This window comes from Tursiops truncatus, chromosome 1 (genome assembly GCF_011762595.2).
Source record: "Tursiops truncatus isolate mTurTru1 chromosome 1, mTurTru1.mat.Y, whole genome shotgun sequence".
NCBI classification, from domain to species: Eukaryota; Metazoa; Chordata; class Mammalia; order Artiodactyla; family Delphinidae; genus Tursiops; species Tursiops truncatus.
Window position 1 is genome coordinate 88,694,477 of NC_047034.1, and position 19,176 is coordinate 88,713,652.

At 38.2% G+C, this 19,176-nt stretch overlaps 1 protein-coding gene across 9 annotated transcripts in view; it reads right to left on the bottom strand.

Annotated features, from left to right (window-relative positions):
- EEIG2 (EEIG family member 2) overlaps positions 1–19,176 on the bottom strand; it is a 150,478-nt gene that overhangs the window by 39,245 nt on the left and 92,057 nt on the right. For 6 of the 9 annotated variants that reach the window (XM_033862679.2, XM_033862678.2, XM_033862677.2 and 3 more), the window contains exons 6-10: positions 18,898–19,001; positions 15,487–15,582; positions 15,172–15,361; positions 14,944–15,071; positions 14,068–14,137 (exon numbers count right to left, since the gene is read on the bottom strand). In XM_033862679.2, coding sequence (XP_033718570.1) covers positions 14,068–14,137; positions 14,944–15,071; positions 15,172–15,361; positions 15,487–15,582; positions 18,898–19,001 — 588 coding nt within the window. Of the gene's footprint in view, positions 1–3,804; positions 3,828–3,852; positions 7,984–10,900; positions 11,129–14,067; positions 14,138–14,943; positions 15,072–15,171; positions 15,362–15,486; positions 15,583–18,897; positions 19,002–19,176 lie in introns of those variants that run through there. The other 3 variants (XM_073810154.1, XM_019919549.3, XM_019919548.3) reach the window with 3 other exon arrangements.

A 19,176-nucleotide genomic window follows, 5' to 3' on the forward strand; every position in this document is an offset into this window, starting at 1 on the left:
TTGAAGTTCAGTACCAGAAGGTGGCACACTTTTCCCACTTAAATGCATTCATTTGCTTTGAGGACTCCCTGATATAAATAAGATGCAAAAAAAAAAAAAAAAAAAGCCTAGTTGGGCTTCCCTGGTGGCACAGTGGTTGAGAGTCCGCCTGCCGATGCAGGGGATGCGGGTTCGTGCCCCAGTCCGGGAAGATCCCACATGCCGCGGAGCAGCTGGGCCCATGCGCCATAGCTGCTGAGCCTGCGCGCCCGGAGCCTGTGCTCTGCAACGGGAGAGGCCACAACAGTGACAGGCCCGCGTACCACATAAAAAAAAAAAAAAAAAAAAAAAAAAAAATCCTAGTTATGCCCAGTTTCTTTAGAGGTTTGAAACTCTTTGCCAAGCATACGCAGGAAACTCACTGCTGAAATGGTTTAAAGATCTAGTGGTGAAGTCAATTTCTTAAGAGAAATGACTAAGGAGATATCTCAACCTAGCTGAGCTGTAATTGCATAGGAATGGGGTCTAAACTAATTCATACAGGATGGTCTCAGACGTTTCCTTATTAGGTTTGAGATCACTGACCCAGGAAATGTCTAAATTTAAGGCTTTTCTGTATGTTTCCTAAATTTGTGTTACATCTTGTGTAATGTGTGATGGATTAGCTCCATCAAAGATTTCATATCATGCAAATGGAAAGAAAGGTTTCATCTCCTTAAATGTACAGCAACCAGGTATGTGCTATGTATGTTCAGGAAGGAAAAGGTAAACTAAGGTAAAGGAAGGGAGAGGATGTAGGGAGGAAGGGAGAAAAAACACTAGGTGTTGAAGAAAGACGGGTTAAGTCATAAGAAGGCTGGGCCTGGGAACCTCATGCCTGAGACGTGGGCAAGGTCTGAGGGGACAGGACACAAACATATAGATTGGAATAATATTGTTAAAATTACCACACTACACAAGGCAATCTTCAGACCCAATGCAATTCCTATCAAAATACCAAGGACAGGGACTTCCCTGTGGTCCAGTGGTTAAGACTCTGTGCTTCCACTACAGGGGGCATGGGTTTGATCCCTGGTCAGGGAACTAAGATCCTGCATGCCATGTGGCACCACCAAAACAAAACAAAACAAAACAACAACCTCCCTCAAAAAAACCCCCAAACAACCAACCAAGGACATTAGTCACAGAACTAGAACAAAAATGTAAAAATTTGTATGGAAACACAAAAGACCCAGAATTGCCAAAACAATCCTGAGGAAAAAGAGCAAAGCTGGAGGCATAACCTTTCCAGACTTCAGACTATACTACAAAGCTACAGTAATCAAAATAGTCTGATATTGGCATGAAAACACACAAACAGATTAAGGGAACAGAATACAGAGTCCAGAGATAAACCCACACACCTATGCTCAATTAACCTATGACAAAGGAGGTAAGAATATATCATGGAGAAAAGACAGTCTCTTCAACAAGTGGTGTGTGAAAGCTGGACAGCTTATCTATCAACCAATGAAATTAGAACTCCCTCACACCATGTACAAAGATAAACTCAAAATGGTTTAAGGATCTAAATATAAGAAACGATGCCATAAAACTCCTAGAAGAGAACATAGGTAAAACATTCTCTGACATAAATCATAGCAATGTTTTCTTAGGTCAGTCTACCAAGGCAATAGAAATAAAAGCAAAAATAAACAAATGGGACCTAATCAAATGTAAAAGCTTATGCACAGCAGAGGAAACCATCAATGAAAGGACAACCTACGAATGGGAGAAAATATTTGCAAATGATATGACTGATAAGGGGTTAATATCCAACATATATAAAGAGCTCATAAAACTCAACATCAAAAAAACCCCAAACAACCTGGTTAAAAAATGGACAGAAGACCTGAATAGATGTTTTCCCAAAGAAGATATACAGATGGCCAAGGGGCACATGAAAAGGTGCTCAACGTTGCTAATCATCAGAGAAATGCAAATCAAAACCACAATGAGATACCACCTCACACTTGTCAGAATGGCTATCATCAAGAACACAAATAACAAATACTGGAGGGAATGTATAAAAGGGAACCCTCGTACACTATTGGTGGGAATATAAATTAGTGCAGCCACAGTGGGAAACAGTATGACAGTTTCTCAAAAAACTAAAAATAGAAATACCATACGACCCAGCATTCCACTCTTGGGTATATATATATACAAAAAAAATGAAAACACTAATTTGAAAAGATAAATGCACCCCAATGTTCAAAGCAGCATTATTTACAGTTGTCAAGACATGGAAGCAGCCCAAGTGCCCATCAACAGATGAATGGATAAAAAAGACATGGTATATATATAGACAATGGAATACTACTCAGCCATAAAAAATGAAATCTTGCCATTTGCAACAACATGGATGTACTTGGAGGGTATCATGCTAAGTGAAGTAAGTCAGACAGAGAAAGACAAATACTGTATGATATGACTTATATGTGGAATCTAAAAAATAAACTAGTGAATATAACAAAGAAACAAACTTACAGAGAACAGACTAGTGGTTACCAGAGGGGAGAGGAAGGGGGAGGGGCAAGACAGGGGTAGGGGATTAAAATGTACAAACTATTAAGTATAAAATAAACTACAAGGATATATTGTACAACATAGGGAATATAGCCAATATTTTATAATAACTATAAATGGAGTATAAGCGTTAAAAACTGTGAATCACTATGTTGTACACCTGTAACTTATGTAATATTGTACATCAACTATATTGAAAAGTCTGAGGGGACAGATCAGAGGCTCCTGCTAGGTTCTGCTGTGATCGGCACAAAGTTGTCCCAGATGATCCCGTACAATCCTGTGTACTGGGGAGGAGGTTTGAGGGTTTCCCCTAGAGTGGCCATAACCCCACCCTGCTTCTGCCAGCAAGTGGGGTACTTTCTCCTTAACTTATGTAACCTTTCTTAATCTTCACTGTCCAGGGAAATCATGACAATCTACATAGAAAGATCAGGTTCAAACTCATATTGAACCATAGTTCTTTATTAACTTGAAGTTGCTGCTGTAATTTGAATATCAGCAGAGAGAATTTGTTGGCATTGTTTTTCCGCTCTGTGAGGACATTCTAGTCAAAAGGAAAAGCAGTCTGTACAAGGGTGTGGTGATTATGAGTATCATTTAAGTCATGATTTTAACCTCTAATAGTGCCACATTTATTGACCATCTTCCATATGTCTAACACTAGAATTAAGGTATGTATGTAGATGCTACAAAAAGACAAATTTTTGGCTTGATCAAACACTGAGTGCCTACGGCATATTCCTTACATTACCTTTTGTGTTCTTCATCACAACCCAAAAGAGTTGGTGGTATTATCACCATCTTAGATTAGAAAACAGGTTCAGAGATGAGTTTGAATTCAGACTCAGGTCTGTCTTACTCCAAATCCATGCCCACAGGATGGCAGGGGCTGCCTCAGGTCTCAGAGAAAAGTCTTTCACTGGAGGCGTTCAAGCCTGTAAACTGGCTATACTACCTGGTCATAAATAAAGGGAAGCCCTCAGGAAGGAGTTACATGCTGGTCTTTTCCCTTCGGTTTTCTTTCCTTGGCAAGCAACTGATAGATTTCTGACAGAATCTTAACTGAATTTTTTTTTTTTTTCGGTACGTGGGCCTCTCACTGTTGTGGCCGCTCCCGTTGCGGAGCACAGGCTCCGGACGCGCAGGCTCAGCGGCCATGGCTCACGGGCCCAGCTGCTCCGCGGCACGTGGGATCCTCCCAGACCTGGGCACGAACCCGTGTTCCCCACAGCGGCAGGTGGACTCCCAACCACTGCGCCACCAGGGAAGCACCTTAACTGAAAATTTAAAGTATAAACGACATTCTAAAGTTAAAGATATGATTTTTATTGAACATGTATAAGATTCACCTTTACATTACTCAAATATTTTACAATAAAAAAATTTGGCGAAGAAAAGGAAAAAATTTCCTGGATTAATAGCTGGGAGGTTAAAATAAAGAAATATATAAATATGAAGGTCATTCTCCATGTATTACAGATTAGAATACTAATGGAATCACTTCAATAAAAAATTTTTCATAAACATTTACATGATTATCCACAACTGTATCAATTTCCAGAGGACCAAATAAATGCCTAAGAGGAAGGTGATCCCCCAAGTAAGATGTATTTCCAAAAAAACAAACTGAATATACCGTAAATGTCTTCCTGTATGTGGGATTTGGTCAATGAATATCAGCAAGAGAATTCATTGTTATATTCATAAGATGAACATAAACATTTGTAAATGTGGAGTTTGTTGTCCACGTAAATAAAAAATTTTGCCAGCTTTGTCATATGGAGAGTAGCTAGAGACCACCCACATGACCATTTAAAATATACTGTGTATATACTATCTTCTGAAAAGTCACATATATAAGGGAATAAGGCCTTTATATCTAAAGCAGTCTTAAAACAGGTTAATATAGGCATGTTTCATCCTTTGTATTTTTAGACTTCATCTTCTTTAACATCTCAGCTATTAAGACTATGTACAGTACCTAAGCCAACACATGGGTAACGGCACAACACAATTTCAACTACAGTACTAGGTTACATTAACATGACATACCATCCAAGAGAACTGACCAAGCATAATTTCTGAACTGCCCCAGTTAAAGGTCTGTTAAAATAAAATGCAACCCTGTCATATAAGCCCAGTATCTTTTAGAGCATTATCATATATAATGGAAGCCTAACACTTCAGAGAACTTCAACGAAGTATTTAATAATACCATCAGCTTGAACTTGTAAGGTAATCTAGTTAGCATGGAAATCTTAAATTCTAAAAATACTTCTGGATGTTTTAATATATTAAAACTCATTGATACCTCAATGTGTGGGTGACTGGAGGCTAGTAGGAGATTTTTTTCCCTTCTAGCAACAAATGGGCTAAGTGGTGGACCTCTGTGGCTCATGGTTTCCATTTAAAAAACCAAAAAGCACATATACAGAAGAATCTAGTTAGGACATCATTACTCTGATAGTATTTTGCTGAAATGGGTTGGTGGACTTTAGGATTCTTGGCCAAGACTTTCTCAGATTATAAGTACCAGTCCAAATTAGTTGTCTGTATACAGAAGCCTTCACCACCACCATCGCAAAGGGGGAGTCAACCATCAGAGTGTAAACTAATGGCCCAGGGCCTTCTCTGCCCTCTGCTACCCTTCACATCCTCTCTAGTCTTGGTCACCAGCACAAGTCACAGGAAGTGGGCTCCTGACTGGTCTCTGTGTTTCCCCCAAACAAGGTATTTAAGACACTTCATTATCTGATCAGAAATACTTAGTTTTAAAAATACCATCAATCTTTTTCTCTAGGGTAAGATTAGAAAAAGAAAATGTTATATATCTGCAAATTCTCCAGGACTAGGTGATTTAAAATTCGACTTTAATATTAAAAAAATAAAATAATTAATATTTAAAAGTTGAAAATTTATTAAGATTTAATTTTTCAGATTTATTTTTGAAACTCAAAATGGAACCAAAAGTAGACTTGGTATTTAATAAGCAGATTTTTTTCAATAGCTATATGGTTAAGATATTACTAGTATATACTCTAAGAAAAACTAGAAAGTAAGACACTTAGGTCCTTTAACAAATATTTTCAAGGACTGTAATGAAATCTGATTGCAAAGTATTATGATAGAACACAAAATAGAATAAAATAAATCCAGACTTTCACTGAAGAAAGCGGACACTGTCATCTTTTTTCTTCCTAATGTTTCTACTTCTCAAAACATATGTTATACTTACTAGTACCTTAAGCAAGATGTATCTGGTGGCTGCTCAAATTGTAAAGGCACGATTTTCAAAATCTCTCCACATTTTGTTCTTAAAAAATAATGCTATATCATCTTAAATACCAAGAGCCAGTCTTGTATAAAGGTATTGGGCCAAGGGCAGCCAAGGATGAGTAAGATGTGGGCAGTGCCCTAATCACAGCATCTTTTACATATCTGAAAAATGTCCTCACTGAACCTAACTTACAATCTAGTTTTTATTATCACTTTCAAAACTGCAAAATCATCTGCAGAAGTGCCAATAAAAAACATAGCTTAGAAATAATACTTTGAAAATAGAAAAATATGTTTTTAAGACGTCATAATAAATATCTCTCTAAACAATATCTTCACATCTCTATTAAAAACTTTCTTTGATTGTTTTTTTCTTCCCATGATATATAACGAATGGATCAATTCACCTGTTTATTCGCAGACGGCATGTCTTTACCATTAAGGTAATATTTTCCTTGGTTAGACTAAAATGTTCAGGTCAATTTTTTTTCTTCAAAACAAATCTTAAAAAATAAAAAAGCATGACTAATGAGTCAGAAAATCCTATCTTTCAACATTCAAGATATTCTAAAATGGGGTGTTATCTCTTTAAAAAAATATCAGAATCTATTTATAAAAGTAGTATTGAATTAATTTGGAATACCCAATCCTTGAAATATTAAAAAAAAAAACCCCTAACATGAACTATTCAAAAATTTTCAAACCTCTAAATCTGGATATTAAAAATAAATTAAAAAAAATAATATATTTTTCCCTCTGACTTTGCCAACATGGAAATATTAGACCAAAGTAATTCTAACACAGCACATTTCTTGGACATGGTTTTGAAAGTAAGGACTGGGAATGACTGGTTCTACAGAATCAATATTTTTCTTCAGTGACTGACTGATTCCAAGAAAATTAAGATCTTTCCATACAGACACTGTCATGTAAGACCAGAAAAACTCTTAAGGTTTATCTGCTGTGCTATTTAACTGGATCCAGATCAGATATTCTTATTTTAAAAGCTCTATTTGATGTATGTTATATTCTATTCTTGCCTCAAAATAACTAATTTCTGATACAGTAAAGAAGAAAACAGAAAACCATGGGTCCATGTCAGTGATGTCAAGTGGCTGTCCCCTGTCCTTTATCCACTACCTCCTTGGAATAATTTTCAGTTTCATGTAAGCCTGAACTTACAGAGAAAAGGCAGCTCTGTTTCTGACCATATCACAATTTTCCTCCTGTTGTTCTAAATTTTGACTCCTGAAACCATCAGATATTATTCTGTTAACAGAGCTCTTACATTAGGGTGTCTTATGGTAGCCTAACAATATGGAGTCTTAAACTTCGGTCTCTCATATAGTGCTAGTGGGAGTTCTGTAGCTCATCTAATATTAACAAGTAATGATACATACTGCATAATAATAGCATTATACCCATTCACATATCTCAGACTTAAATAACTCACATTTGTTATTCAATTTATGACTAATACATTTAGAATTAAGCATTTTACATGTTTTAAATGTAGTATAACACCTTCCCAAATCACGAACACCCACATTTTATATCAAATATTGCATCAAAAAGAGTGAATGAACTTAGTACAATACCGTGATAGTATAATATGGAAGATTTCCTTCACAGGAATTATATCTATTCTTGGCAAAGCTTATAGAGTTTAAATTATTTTCACTTATTGTCTCTCAAACATAAAATTAAAAAATTAGAGCCCAAATCAGTCAAGCACTTCTGTCACACGTTTTACACTTCAACATTAAAATTATACTCAGATGTATAGTGCTGTTTTTCCCACTGGATGTTTTGAAAAAAAAAAAGAAGGCTTTTCATTATTATGTGCAGTGACCACAGAAGCTGTGTACCTCTAAGTACACGCGGCACACTGCCCTGATACTACCATTCCGATGTTCCCTGTGGGTGGGTGAGAAAGGAGAGTGGTGGGCACCTTCAGAGAAGAAATCAGTGTTGGCTTTCCTCTTGATAGATGAACATGCCGCATTTTTTTTTAATAGGTTCACTTTCTCATAAGTGCTTGAATAAAGTGCCTTGACAGCTCAACTGACCACATCTTAAACCCCTAGGGAAGCTTCAGTTCACCAGCTTGATTTCTAGCGTTTGATCACAACTTGTTCATAAGCTCCAGACCCCACCCTAAAAGTAGGGAAAAAACAAAACAAAACTTCAAACTTGTGAGCTGTAGTGTTTGAGATTGTTCCACTTAATTTTGTCCCCAAAGAGATAGTGCATTCGGCATTTTCTACTTGATTTGATATCCACAAGGTTTATATTAGATATCACAGAGAGAAAGTACTTGAAGTAGTGAATGTTTATCATTGATACACTGGGATTAGTCTAGTCCCTGATCACCTCATACTTATTCCCACAGTAATCTAGTAATGTTTCCAAATTCTTAACTATCAACACACTGTGGCAAACATGTTTATATGTAAATCCAGGAGCATATATTGACTCTAGCAGTTCAGGTCTTGCGCTGACTTAATGGATGATAGTTTTTAGTTGCATTAGTATTGTGGCGTCTTAACGTATTTAACAAGGAAGCGCAAAAATTATTTTAGTCAAATGCAAATGTCTTTATAGGTGGTCAGTATTGTAAATTATATCTATGCTAATGCAGATTAAAAGGGAAAATGATCTTGAAGGGGCTTTATTTCTTCACGAGCATGGTTTGTCAGACTGCTGGCTGTCCTCCCACATCTACTCTCCCCTTTTCCATGGTTTCAGCTAGGGACAGCCTGCTTGGTTAGAGACCATATTTCCTGAACTCCTTTGTCTACAGGTGTGGCCTTGTGACTAAGTTTCACCCCCAGGGAACGTGAATGGAGATATGCCAACTTCTGCCTCACGTGCTTTAAAGGGACATTGCTTGCCTCGGACTGGTAGCAATTTTGATAACACAGGTAAGGAGGATGGTAAAGGACAAAATGGAGGTACCTGCACCAATGAATCATTTCTGGGGCAAAGCTGTCCCTCCAGGCTGGCCGTTTTATTTTTGGGTCTCTTTATTATAGCAGCTTAGCCTTTGCTCTAATATGCCAGGTACTAACTGACCTCTATTAATGAAATATGGAGAATACTAAAAGACTTAAAATTTGCAAGCTTTGTGAATAAAGTACTTAGAAATACTTAAATTAAGTAAAGACCTCAACAATAGGTTTTTTTTTTTTCTATTGTTGATTCACCTGGCACCTTGGCCTTACGTTATAATGGAATGAACACATGTTCCGTCTATTGTTTCTTGGTCTGGGAGGATAAGGTTTTTGTTTTTGTTTTTCTGGTGTTGAAGGAAAGTGCAGCGTTTATTGCAGTACACCATGTAAGGAGTCCAGGGCAGGTAGTGCCCAAAACATCCAAACTGGGAATTTCCTGGCACTCCAGTGGTTAGGACTCCGTGCTTTCACTGCCAAGGGCGCGGGTTCAATTTCAATCCCTGGTTGTGGAACTAATATCCTGCAAGCCTTGCAGCATGGCAAAAAAAACCAACCAACCAACCAAACAAAAAAACCACCAAACCAAACCGAAAAAAAACCCCGAACTCCCCTGATAAAGGTTTTCTATGAGCCTATAAACACAGTGTCTTTTTGAGGGAGCTGGATTTATTTTTGGATGAGGATCATTCTACCCTTTCACTGACCCCTCCTGAGTGATAAGAAGGAAAGCTAAAGTGGTATTGCATGGTGGGAGGGTATTACTGCTTAAAGTTATCACCAGGCGCCTATCTCCTCATTTGTCAAGATGCCAGGGACTACTACCTGACATTTCACTCTGAGTATGCCAGAGATCAGTAAGACCAGAAGCAACCACCATGACTGGTCTCTGCCCTTAATGGAATTTTAAGGGGAAATTCTAAAAAATGGAAGTAAGGTAGTAGTTACTAGTCCACCAGGACTGAATTGGAATTCTCAGTTGATTGCTCAGAGACTTCTGTTCTTACAGATTCATTCTAAAGAAGAAATAGGAACATCCTCAACAGAATACCAATGAACACTCTTTCACAGCTGCAGATAATCAGAATTTGAAGGAGCCTTGGTGAGCACCACTGCACATAGGCTTTTAGATGCCCTAAAATGGTTCTGCTTCGGGCAGTGATGGAGTGACAGGAACCAGACTTTCGCTCCTGCTTCAAATAACTAGAAAACTGGATAGACTATATGAAACAACAGTTTTCACACACTGGACAACAGGCAGCATGGGACTGGCCCTGAGATAAGGGAAAGAAAGAAAGAAAAGCCAGACAAACTGCCTCAGCTTGCTGCCTAAAGCCATCTCCTTCTGGACCCTCCCAGCCTACAGCACAGGGAGGGAGGACCCAGATACAGCTAGGTGGTCTCTATCAGTGGAGGACTCAGGTCAGAGCTCAGGGATGCAGGAGCTACAATTTGTAAGTCCGGGGTACCAGAAGGAGTGGAGAAAAATAATGGCTGCAGAATTTCCAATTTTGATGAAAATTTTAAACCCACAGATTCAAGAAAAGCTCAATGAACCCTAAGCAGAATAAACACAAAGAAAAACACGCCAAGGCACATCATAAGCAAACTGCTAAAAACCAGAGATAAAGAGAAAAGCTTAAAAGCAGTCAGAGATGAAAGATAAATCACAGAGGAACAAAAGTAGAAATGAAAGCAGACTACTTGTCAGAAATTAAATGTCCCAAAGGCAAGCAAGGAGGTACATGCAGGGTTCTGTAAGCAGCCCTGAGCTGGCCAGGCTGCATCCACTAGACTTAAAATGGATTACTGCAAACAGTCCTCCCCAAGTCTCTATCACTTGTTGCCCTGTTCTCTTCAATCTCACAGGTTCCCTTTTGGAACTGTGGTTCTTGTGCCTCTTCTGTGCCCTAGGTAAATGATTCTTGTTTCATCCTGTGCTACTAGTTTATCTTACATGATGGGTCTAACACTAACACATTAGCTTCTCTGATGAATACCCACTATTTATGGAGAGCCTATGTGTACAAGTACTTGCTGGACAGTTCAAATTAACTGCCATAAGAACTCTGAAAGACAGACCTTTAATTAGTATATATAAAGTACTTGAGTGTTTACTGCATACCAGATTTTGTCCTAAGCATTACCATGTCTTCCCTCGTTTAATTTTAACACTATTAACTCTTACGAGGTGGGTTCTATTATCATCACTATTTTACAGGTGAGGACACTGAGGCAGAGAGAAGTGAAGTAACTTACCAAAGACACACAGCTAATAAATGGTGGAGCTTGGGACTGAACACAGGCAGCCCACTCCAGAGCGTGTGTTGTTCTCCCAGGGATGCATCTGTCTTTTTGGTAGCAAGTGAGAGATGCAGTACGTCAAGATCACGGCTAAGCTGGGTAATTACGGCTAAGCCAGGAACAGAACCCATATCTGACTCCATGGCCCATCGTCCTTTCACCATGACACATTGTTTCTGACATTCTTCAGCATGTAATATGAATCTACTTCAACCCCTAATTGTCCCTTTAGGCTTTCACGTATTGGGTGATTTTTTTTAACATTCATTTGGAAGGAGGACGGGAGCCAGAATTCATAACTACATAAATGCCCTTATATCCTAGGTTCTAGATTCTGTCTCAACTAGAAATTATCTTTCTTTTCTCTGAGTAACAACACAAATAGCTAGCATATATTGAGAACCTTTTATGTGCCAGGTACTGTGCTAAGTAACTTTACATAAGTGATCTAAACCTAACCCTCACAAAAATCCTATGAGTTACATAACTTATTTACCATTCCCATTTTACAGGTGAGGAAAATGAGGCTTACAGAGAGTTTACTAACACTGTAAAGTCAATAGTGGAAGAGCTATGACTGGACCCTGAGTAGTCTAATGAGATAGCCCATGCGTTTATTATTTTGGTTCCTTTTGGTTGGAACTGTAGCTTTTGCTGTTTCTCCACCTAAAATAATAATAGCTAGGGCTTACTGAGTATATCATGTCATTTATACTTTATAACAACTCCAGGAAGTAGGCATATGATCACATTTTTAATAGAGTTCAGTTCAACTGAAGTTAAATGATTTACTCCCAAAGTGGTCTGGTTAAGATGTAAACCTGTCTCTTTAACTCAAAAACACATTTTCTCTACCATACATATCACTGTCCTTATAAATGTCATTCTTCTACCTAGTTCCCTGCTACTAGTCTTTCCCTGCTCCTATCTACCTTCAAAATTATGGCCAGTTACTTTTCTAAAATGCCAATCTGATAGGTCAGTTCCCTGCTGAAGAATGACCAATGGCTCCCCAGTGTACACAAGGGTAAACATTTTGTTATGGGGACGGAGGCTCTTTACAACCTGTCTTCAAGATACTTCCCAGCCTCATGTCCCACAACTCCATTTCACATGCCCCACCTCCTTAGAAAAACCTGTTTATGGGCATCCTCTAAGTAGGTGATACTATTCATAAACCAGTAAGATAAAATGATTAAGTACAATGAATGGGCTTTAGTCTCAAGAGACATGGGTATGACCTTGGTTTTAACACTTACTAGCTTTAAGGCCTTCCTTGGGTAAACTTCCTTAACCTCTTTTTATCTTTGCTTCCTCTTTTAAAAAACTAATAATAGTGTTGAAAGAGGTGAGAATTGAATGAAACATACACATGGTGCTCAGCACATAACTAATAAAAGTTCAATAAGTATTGCCTATAATTATTATATATTCACTACTATATAATTATATATTATAATTATTATGCCTGTTAAGTTCCTTCTATTTGTCCCTACTACCAGGAATATCTGTCTTCCACATACCCCTTCGTAACCGCTCACTTATCTTTTATTCTCCCAAAGACCCTCTTCGAGTGTCAACTTTTCTCTGTCTGAGTAAGGTGCCACCTCAGTTTCCTCTACTTCTCTGTGTTACAGAATTTATCATACTACTATAAAATTTAGCCTGTCTATCTCACCTGCTAGAAAGGGTCAGATAACAAATATCTTAGGAGGGCCACATAGTCTCTGTTATACTGCTCATGGCTCCTACTGTAGCACAAAGAAGCCAATTCAGACAATATGTGTAGACAATACGTAAACAGGTGGGCTGTATTCCAATAAAACTTTGTTTACAGAAATAGGCAGTGAGCCAACAGGGCCCACGGGCTGTAGTTTTCCAAACTCACATGCTAGACTATAATCTAGCTGAGGGTAAGAGCTGGGTTTTTCTTCTTTGCACCCTTAACCACAAGTTGGCCCAATAAATTGTTACTGAATTTAATAAGTGCATAAGTAAATGAAAGTTACAAAAGGTCTAAATTGTGTGACTCCTCTATCCTCCACAGCACAGTTTTATTACCACCTATCACATCTGAAGGTAGTTAGTTGCTGATGTAGGTGTTTGCTCCTTTGTATCCTTTGGGCCCTGCAGTGTGATGGACACATAGGAGGTACTCAATAAAATGAGTATTGGTAGAAGAAATGAATTAAACATTCTTTCTGGTTTTGAGCATTAGAGAATAAAATAACTGTCTTGGACCAAGGGGGCTCCCTCCCCCTGCAACTCTGACTTAGACTGTCGTTGTGCTGGAATTCTACATAAATACTCCACAGAAATACTGGGTACTGGGTGCACAGGGATCAGGCTGTGGGGAAGCAGTGGAGTGATCAGAATTTCTAAGGTGTCCTCAGCATCTGTGCTCACTATCATCTGCTGCAGTGCTGGGAACCAGAATGCTAAGTTTGGCAGGTGCCTTTTCTTCATCTGAATCTAAATAACTACCAACATGAAAATTAGTTTTCCAAACTTATTTTTCTTAATATGTATGTTAGGCTCTAGTGGGGTGCAGAAAAGAGAGTACAGAAAAGATTAATATCAGTGTCTGCTACTGAGTGGTTGTGTAACTGCTCATAACAGACAAGATCACTGATTGAAAATATGATTTTGCTTTGCTGTAAGATATCAGACTAAGAACTCTTTTCTAAATGTCCTTTGTATACTGCAGCTTGCCCAGTGCTCTACCAGTTCTCTACTAACACATTCTAAAAACACATCTAAGGAAATCAACAAATAAACTTATAAAATACAATTTCAAACATACTCAGGATAAGGAAAACTAAGAGCTACACTAAGAGCTGTAATTCTTCTCATGGAACTACTAATATTGTGCTTTCTAGCCTCAATCTAATACAAACTTTGTAACCTTCATCTTCTACTCACGAGCATTTAAAAGAAAAAGTCAGTCTATTCTTTATTTCAGTGAGATACTCTTTGGACTACATACCTGTTTGGAAGATGATGACTGCCAAAGGTTGTACTTCCCCCAGGACCCACAAATAACCTCAGTCCTTCTTCTGCAATATACATTTACAATATTTGTTATAGGTACAATTATTAGATTGTCAAATAATATTCATATTATAATAAATTCACATTTTACATTCAGTTTTGTTAAAGAAATAAAAACTTAAAAAAAGAACTACATACATGTTTTAAAACAGGCAGTTTAAAAGATATCCTAATAGTTACTTCTTGTTAACTTTCTTAAAGCTATTTTTCTTAAAGCCCAGTAAAGAAGACAGCTGTTCCTACAAACTTCCTCAAGCAGGGTTTAATTATTTTTCTTTACAACCAGTTACATAATGAAACTAAGTCCATTGTTAACTGCTCTCTATTCACACCAGCATGAATAATTATAACTTTCAAATTGGTGGCACGTAAATTTTCAGTTTCAGTAAAAATGCTAAGGAGGGAATGAGGCATTCTGTTACTCACTATCATTTTAAGATCACCACCTAACCTTCCAAATTGCAATAGTGACTTGAGGTACTCATGCCCAGTTATGACAAAGCAGATGTAGATATCTGTCATAAGGTATATAATCATGGCAGACATTGATGCATAGTTAAAAAATACAATAAAAGCTTTCTTTAAAATTGATATTTTTAAACTAAAGTTAATTCTTTTCCAAATTTAATATCCATTAAACTGAACTATCCAAGAACTAAAAAGTTATCTTCAGATTTTTATGGGTGTGAAATTTATTTTACAAATACCAAACACTCAGTATCATAATGTACTGACTCTTTACTGCTGACCACATTGATTATACAAACCCGGGTCACATACATCCATATATACTTAATGGTTATCTACACACCTTCTGCACTGGAATCTAGGCTGAAGTCTTGACTTTGTAATATTTTCTCCACAATATCATCTGCATCCACTCTGGTGTCATCAACTCGCTTCAGCTGAGATTCTACAGAATCTTGTTTCACTGGGCATCTTTGAGAATAATTTTAAAAAATTTCCTTTTTTATTATGTTATGAAAAAAAAGTGTTTTTTTTTTTCTTTTTTCCATTTAAACTGAGACCAAAATGATACCTGTTGAGTGTTTCCGAAGCTGTATCTTCTTTATCAGCTGTATCAAGACTTGGTCCAGCTATCTTTTGCTCAATTTCATCACATGGCTCTAGAATACTTTCAATTCCTGTTGATGTACTTCCCACTGAGGTATTTCTCCTGTGGCAGAACTCAGAGAAACTAGATGACCGGGAGTGGCAAGAGCTATACCCTGTCAGAGAAAATCACTGTGGATGTAACACTAGTATCAAACACACTGCAACCAAACATTCTCCTCCCGCACCATAGCAATTCCAAATCCCTTCAGAGCAATTCAACTTCACTCTTAGCCTCTACCTGATACTTTCGACTGCTGGCTTGCATAGCTTGATGTTCTAGAATGTCCACAGGCACCAAGTTCATCTGGAACAGAGGCACTCTTTGCTGAGAGATCTGCAATATGTCATAACATAATGTTACTATTACTGTCAACAAGTCAATGGTCAATTTGTATTCTAATCTACGTATTTTAGAAACTAAGTTCATTATCAAGTTACAGAGTGAAAGAAATCCCTTTAAATCAGTACAATGTAAACAACTGTCCTGCAAGAAATACTGTGCAAAGAACTTAAATACCTCAGTTTACTGAAGTGCTATAGTACTTTCCATAAGATTTAATAGCACTCTACCTTAAATAAAACTATTTCAGTTTTTATATTTAGTATTTCTCTTATAAAAAGGAGTCAGATGGATTTTTATAAATTCTCACAAAATTGCCAGGTTTTTGGGTGGTTTTTGAGGAAATCTTTCCCCAGATCCATCACGACAGTAGACACTTTGTTACTTTTGTGTTAGTGATGCTGGTGCTAGGCTATAATTTGGACAAATGTCTGTGGTTTAAATCAACACAGCGTGTGATGTAGCACTGAGAATAAGGTTCTTCAGAAATTGATTATAGTATTCAGTTTCAAAGTCAATGTACAAAAAAAGCAGTGTCAAAGCTATTTCTATTATTTTCCTAATAATGTGCATATTCCAGATGCCAATTATGTATTTCCAGAACTAGGCTTCTTCCACAGAATGCAGAAGGGTGACCATTTTCATTAGGGTGAAATATTTGGAAACTAGAACTGTTTTTCACTTAGAGGCAAAAGGAAACCAACTGAGTAACACAGCAATTATAGCAGCAGTTCTATAAATGATATTGAACACAGATGGGCCAACGAATGCTGCCAAATAAGTAAGCTACTGGAGCGACCTGGCCCTTCTGCAAAGGGTTTCTCATTTCTGGACAGACTGTAAGGTACAAATCCAAACCAGCATCCCTAGTCCTGCTTGACAGTGGTCCTAAGCCCAAATGTTTGGCTACAGCAAATTCTGAACTAAAAGAGTTGGTTCATATCAAGAGTTATATACTTTACGCCTAGCATTGGCTCAGATCTTAATCCATCCATTTATTTATTGGTTTTCAAAATGTATTCATTCAATAAATATTTATTAAGCTCTTACCAGGTCAGTGCCCAATACTGTACAAGATATAGGGGTACAAAATAAATAAGACAAAATATATGCTTCACAGTTTAGAGTAGAAGCAGTTATAATACAACGTGGCAAGTACCAAAATACAAGCACCAAAAAGAAGCTTTCAAGAGCTCCAAAGGACAAATGCATTGAACACTACTTGGTAATGAAGGAACAACCTCATAGAGGAGGTTAACTCCAGGTCTTTAACAATGCATAGGAATTTCTCGGCTAGACTAGGCAGGGAAAAGCATGCCTTGTCTGTAGGAAAGCTAACAGTTTGGTAAAGTTGGCATATAGGGTAGTGGTGTAGATGACTGAAGGAAAGAGAGAGATGAGCAGATGCCTGCTAATGAAGGACCTTCTCCTATGGGTTTAAGGAAGGAAATATCAATGGCTTTAAGAAAGGGTGTGGCTTGACCAGACTGACATTTTGGGAAGATCACTTTGGCAGCAGGATGAACAGGGGGTGAAGGAGTGAAGATTTTCATAATAATTCAGCTGAGATATGTTGAGCAGACACAAATGACAGTACTTAATTACTAACTAGAAGTGTGTGCCAGGATAACTGCAACAGAAAATACAGGGGGAAGAGTTAGGAAGACGACGTGCTGGGTATGTGGAATTTGAGACACCTGAGGACACCCATCCACTATTCATGGAATTTCTACTGTGTCCCTGGCCATTATGCTGTTGATACAAAGAAAAATTAAGACCTGATCACGAAGAACTTAGAAGCTTGCTGAGAAAAAAAGATAAACAGATGGGTTTCAGTCTAATGTGACATAAAGTGGACCTTTCCAAAAAGCATTTGGAAATATGTGCCTGTGGTCAGGACGGAGGCCTGGAGGCAACATGAATTTGTAAATCAAACATATTAACTCATATTTACATGATCACATTTACATTTATGTGATAGTTAAATCCCAGGTACAGATGCCATCACCCAGGGAAAGTGAGTGGAGGGAACCAAATCCTGGACAGTATCGATATTTTAACAGGAAGGTGGAAGAAGATAAAGAAGCCTCTGAGAAGCCAGAGAAAAGAGGTGGGAGCCAAGGCAAGAGAAAGCTTCCAGAAAGAATAAATGGCCAATTTATTCAGATGAGAGCAGAAAAAATGCCCACAGGATTTGACAGTCATGTTCTGGGAGACATCATCAGGAGACGGCAGAATGTAGAAGCCAGACCACACATGAGTTTAGGAATAAATGGGCAGTATATTCTTCCTAGAATTTTGGCTATAACTTGCTCCCCTGAGTCTGAGAGAAAGAGGGCGGGGGATGGTGGGGGAAGGAGAGTGCGAGCCTATGGGAGAGCAGTACATGGAGAAGGATGTAGGGCTAATGAGTGTTTGGTTTCCAACATGAGAAAGAATTCATAATATTTAAATACTGAAGACAAGGAGCTAATGCAAGAGTTAAAAAGTACACAAAGGATTCACTGATCCCAAATCAGGAAATTTGAGAATCCTTATTACGCATAAGAAATCTTATCTTTGCAATCTGAAAAGTGGTGAAAATGTTAACCACAACACTACACCTTTCTTTTCATTCTTTCAAATAATAACCCTGGTCACATGGCGTGGGAGAAAAAAGGAAGCTCATAAATGCTTTTTCCCCAGCCAACTTGACATTCCCCCACCTGCTTTTAGCTCGGGGAGCAGCCTATGACTGGGTGTTTGCCTGGAGAAGTGGCCCCCAGGGTGTGGCCTGGGCCCAGCAGCAGGAACAGCAGCATCACCTGGGAACTTAGTCATGCAGCTTTCAGGCCCCAACCTAGATGTACTTAATCAAAACCTCTGGCTGCAGTGTCAGCAATCTATGGTTTAACAAGCCACCAGGTGATTCTGATGTGCACTAATGTTTGGGAACCAGTGAAAGAGGGTATGTGATTCATGGAAGAGAAGCACCACCTGAGAGATGACTGGCAGAAGCTGCTGGGCATGTGGAACGGGAACAATCCTGTCGTGTCCTGTCATTTCTGTGGGGAGTACAGGCATACAATGGTGGGGGTGGGAGTGTCACTGCAACATTTAGCTTTTAATTGGTCAGAGGATAACACACCCTTTAGACGAAATGAAGCATTGGCTTAAACAAAAATTGCACAATTGAAACTGCTGATAATTATTGGCCCATTTCAAGTTATATATATCCACAGAATTTTAAATCTGGGAGGGACTTTGGGATACTTTTAGGGTAGTACTGTTTCTTACAAACTGAAAAACCAGTAAGCGACACATCCATACCTGCTATCCCAAGATGAATTTTGAGAGTCTCTCCACCTTTTCTATCTTCTTCCAGAGATTCAGATTCACCAGCAATTGGTATAGACGTTGATGTAGAAGGAGGCCTGTAAATAAACATTTCTAAGGGTCAGAACTTGATTTCTGGTGAATCTGAAAGTTCGAAATATTGTTAAGAGATTGGTTGCGTAGTTACTACACAGCCTTAGTAAGGTGCCAGGTGATGTTGCCTCCTTGAGGATGAAAGTGACAAAAATCAACAAATAATGTATGAACATCCTC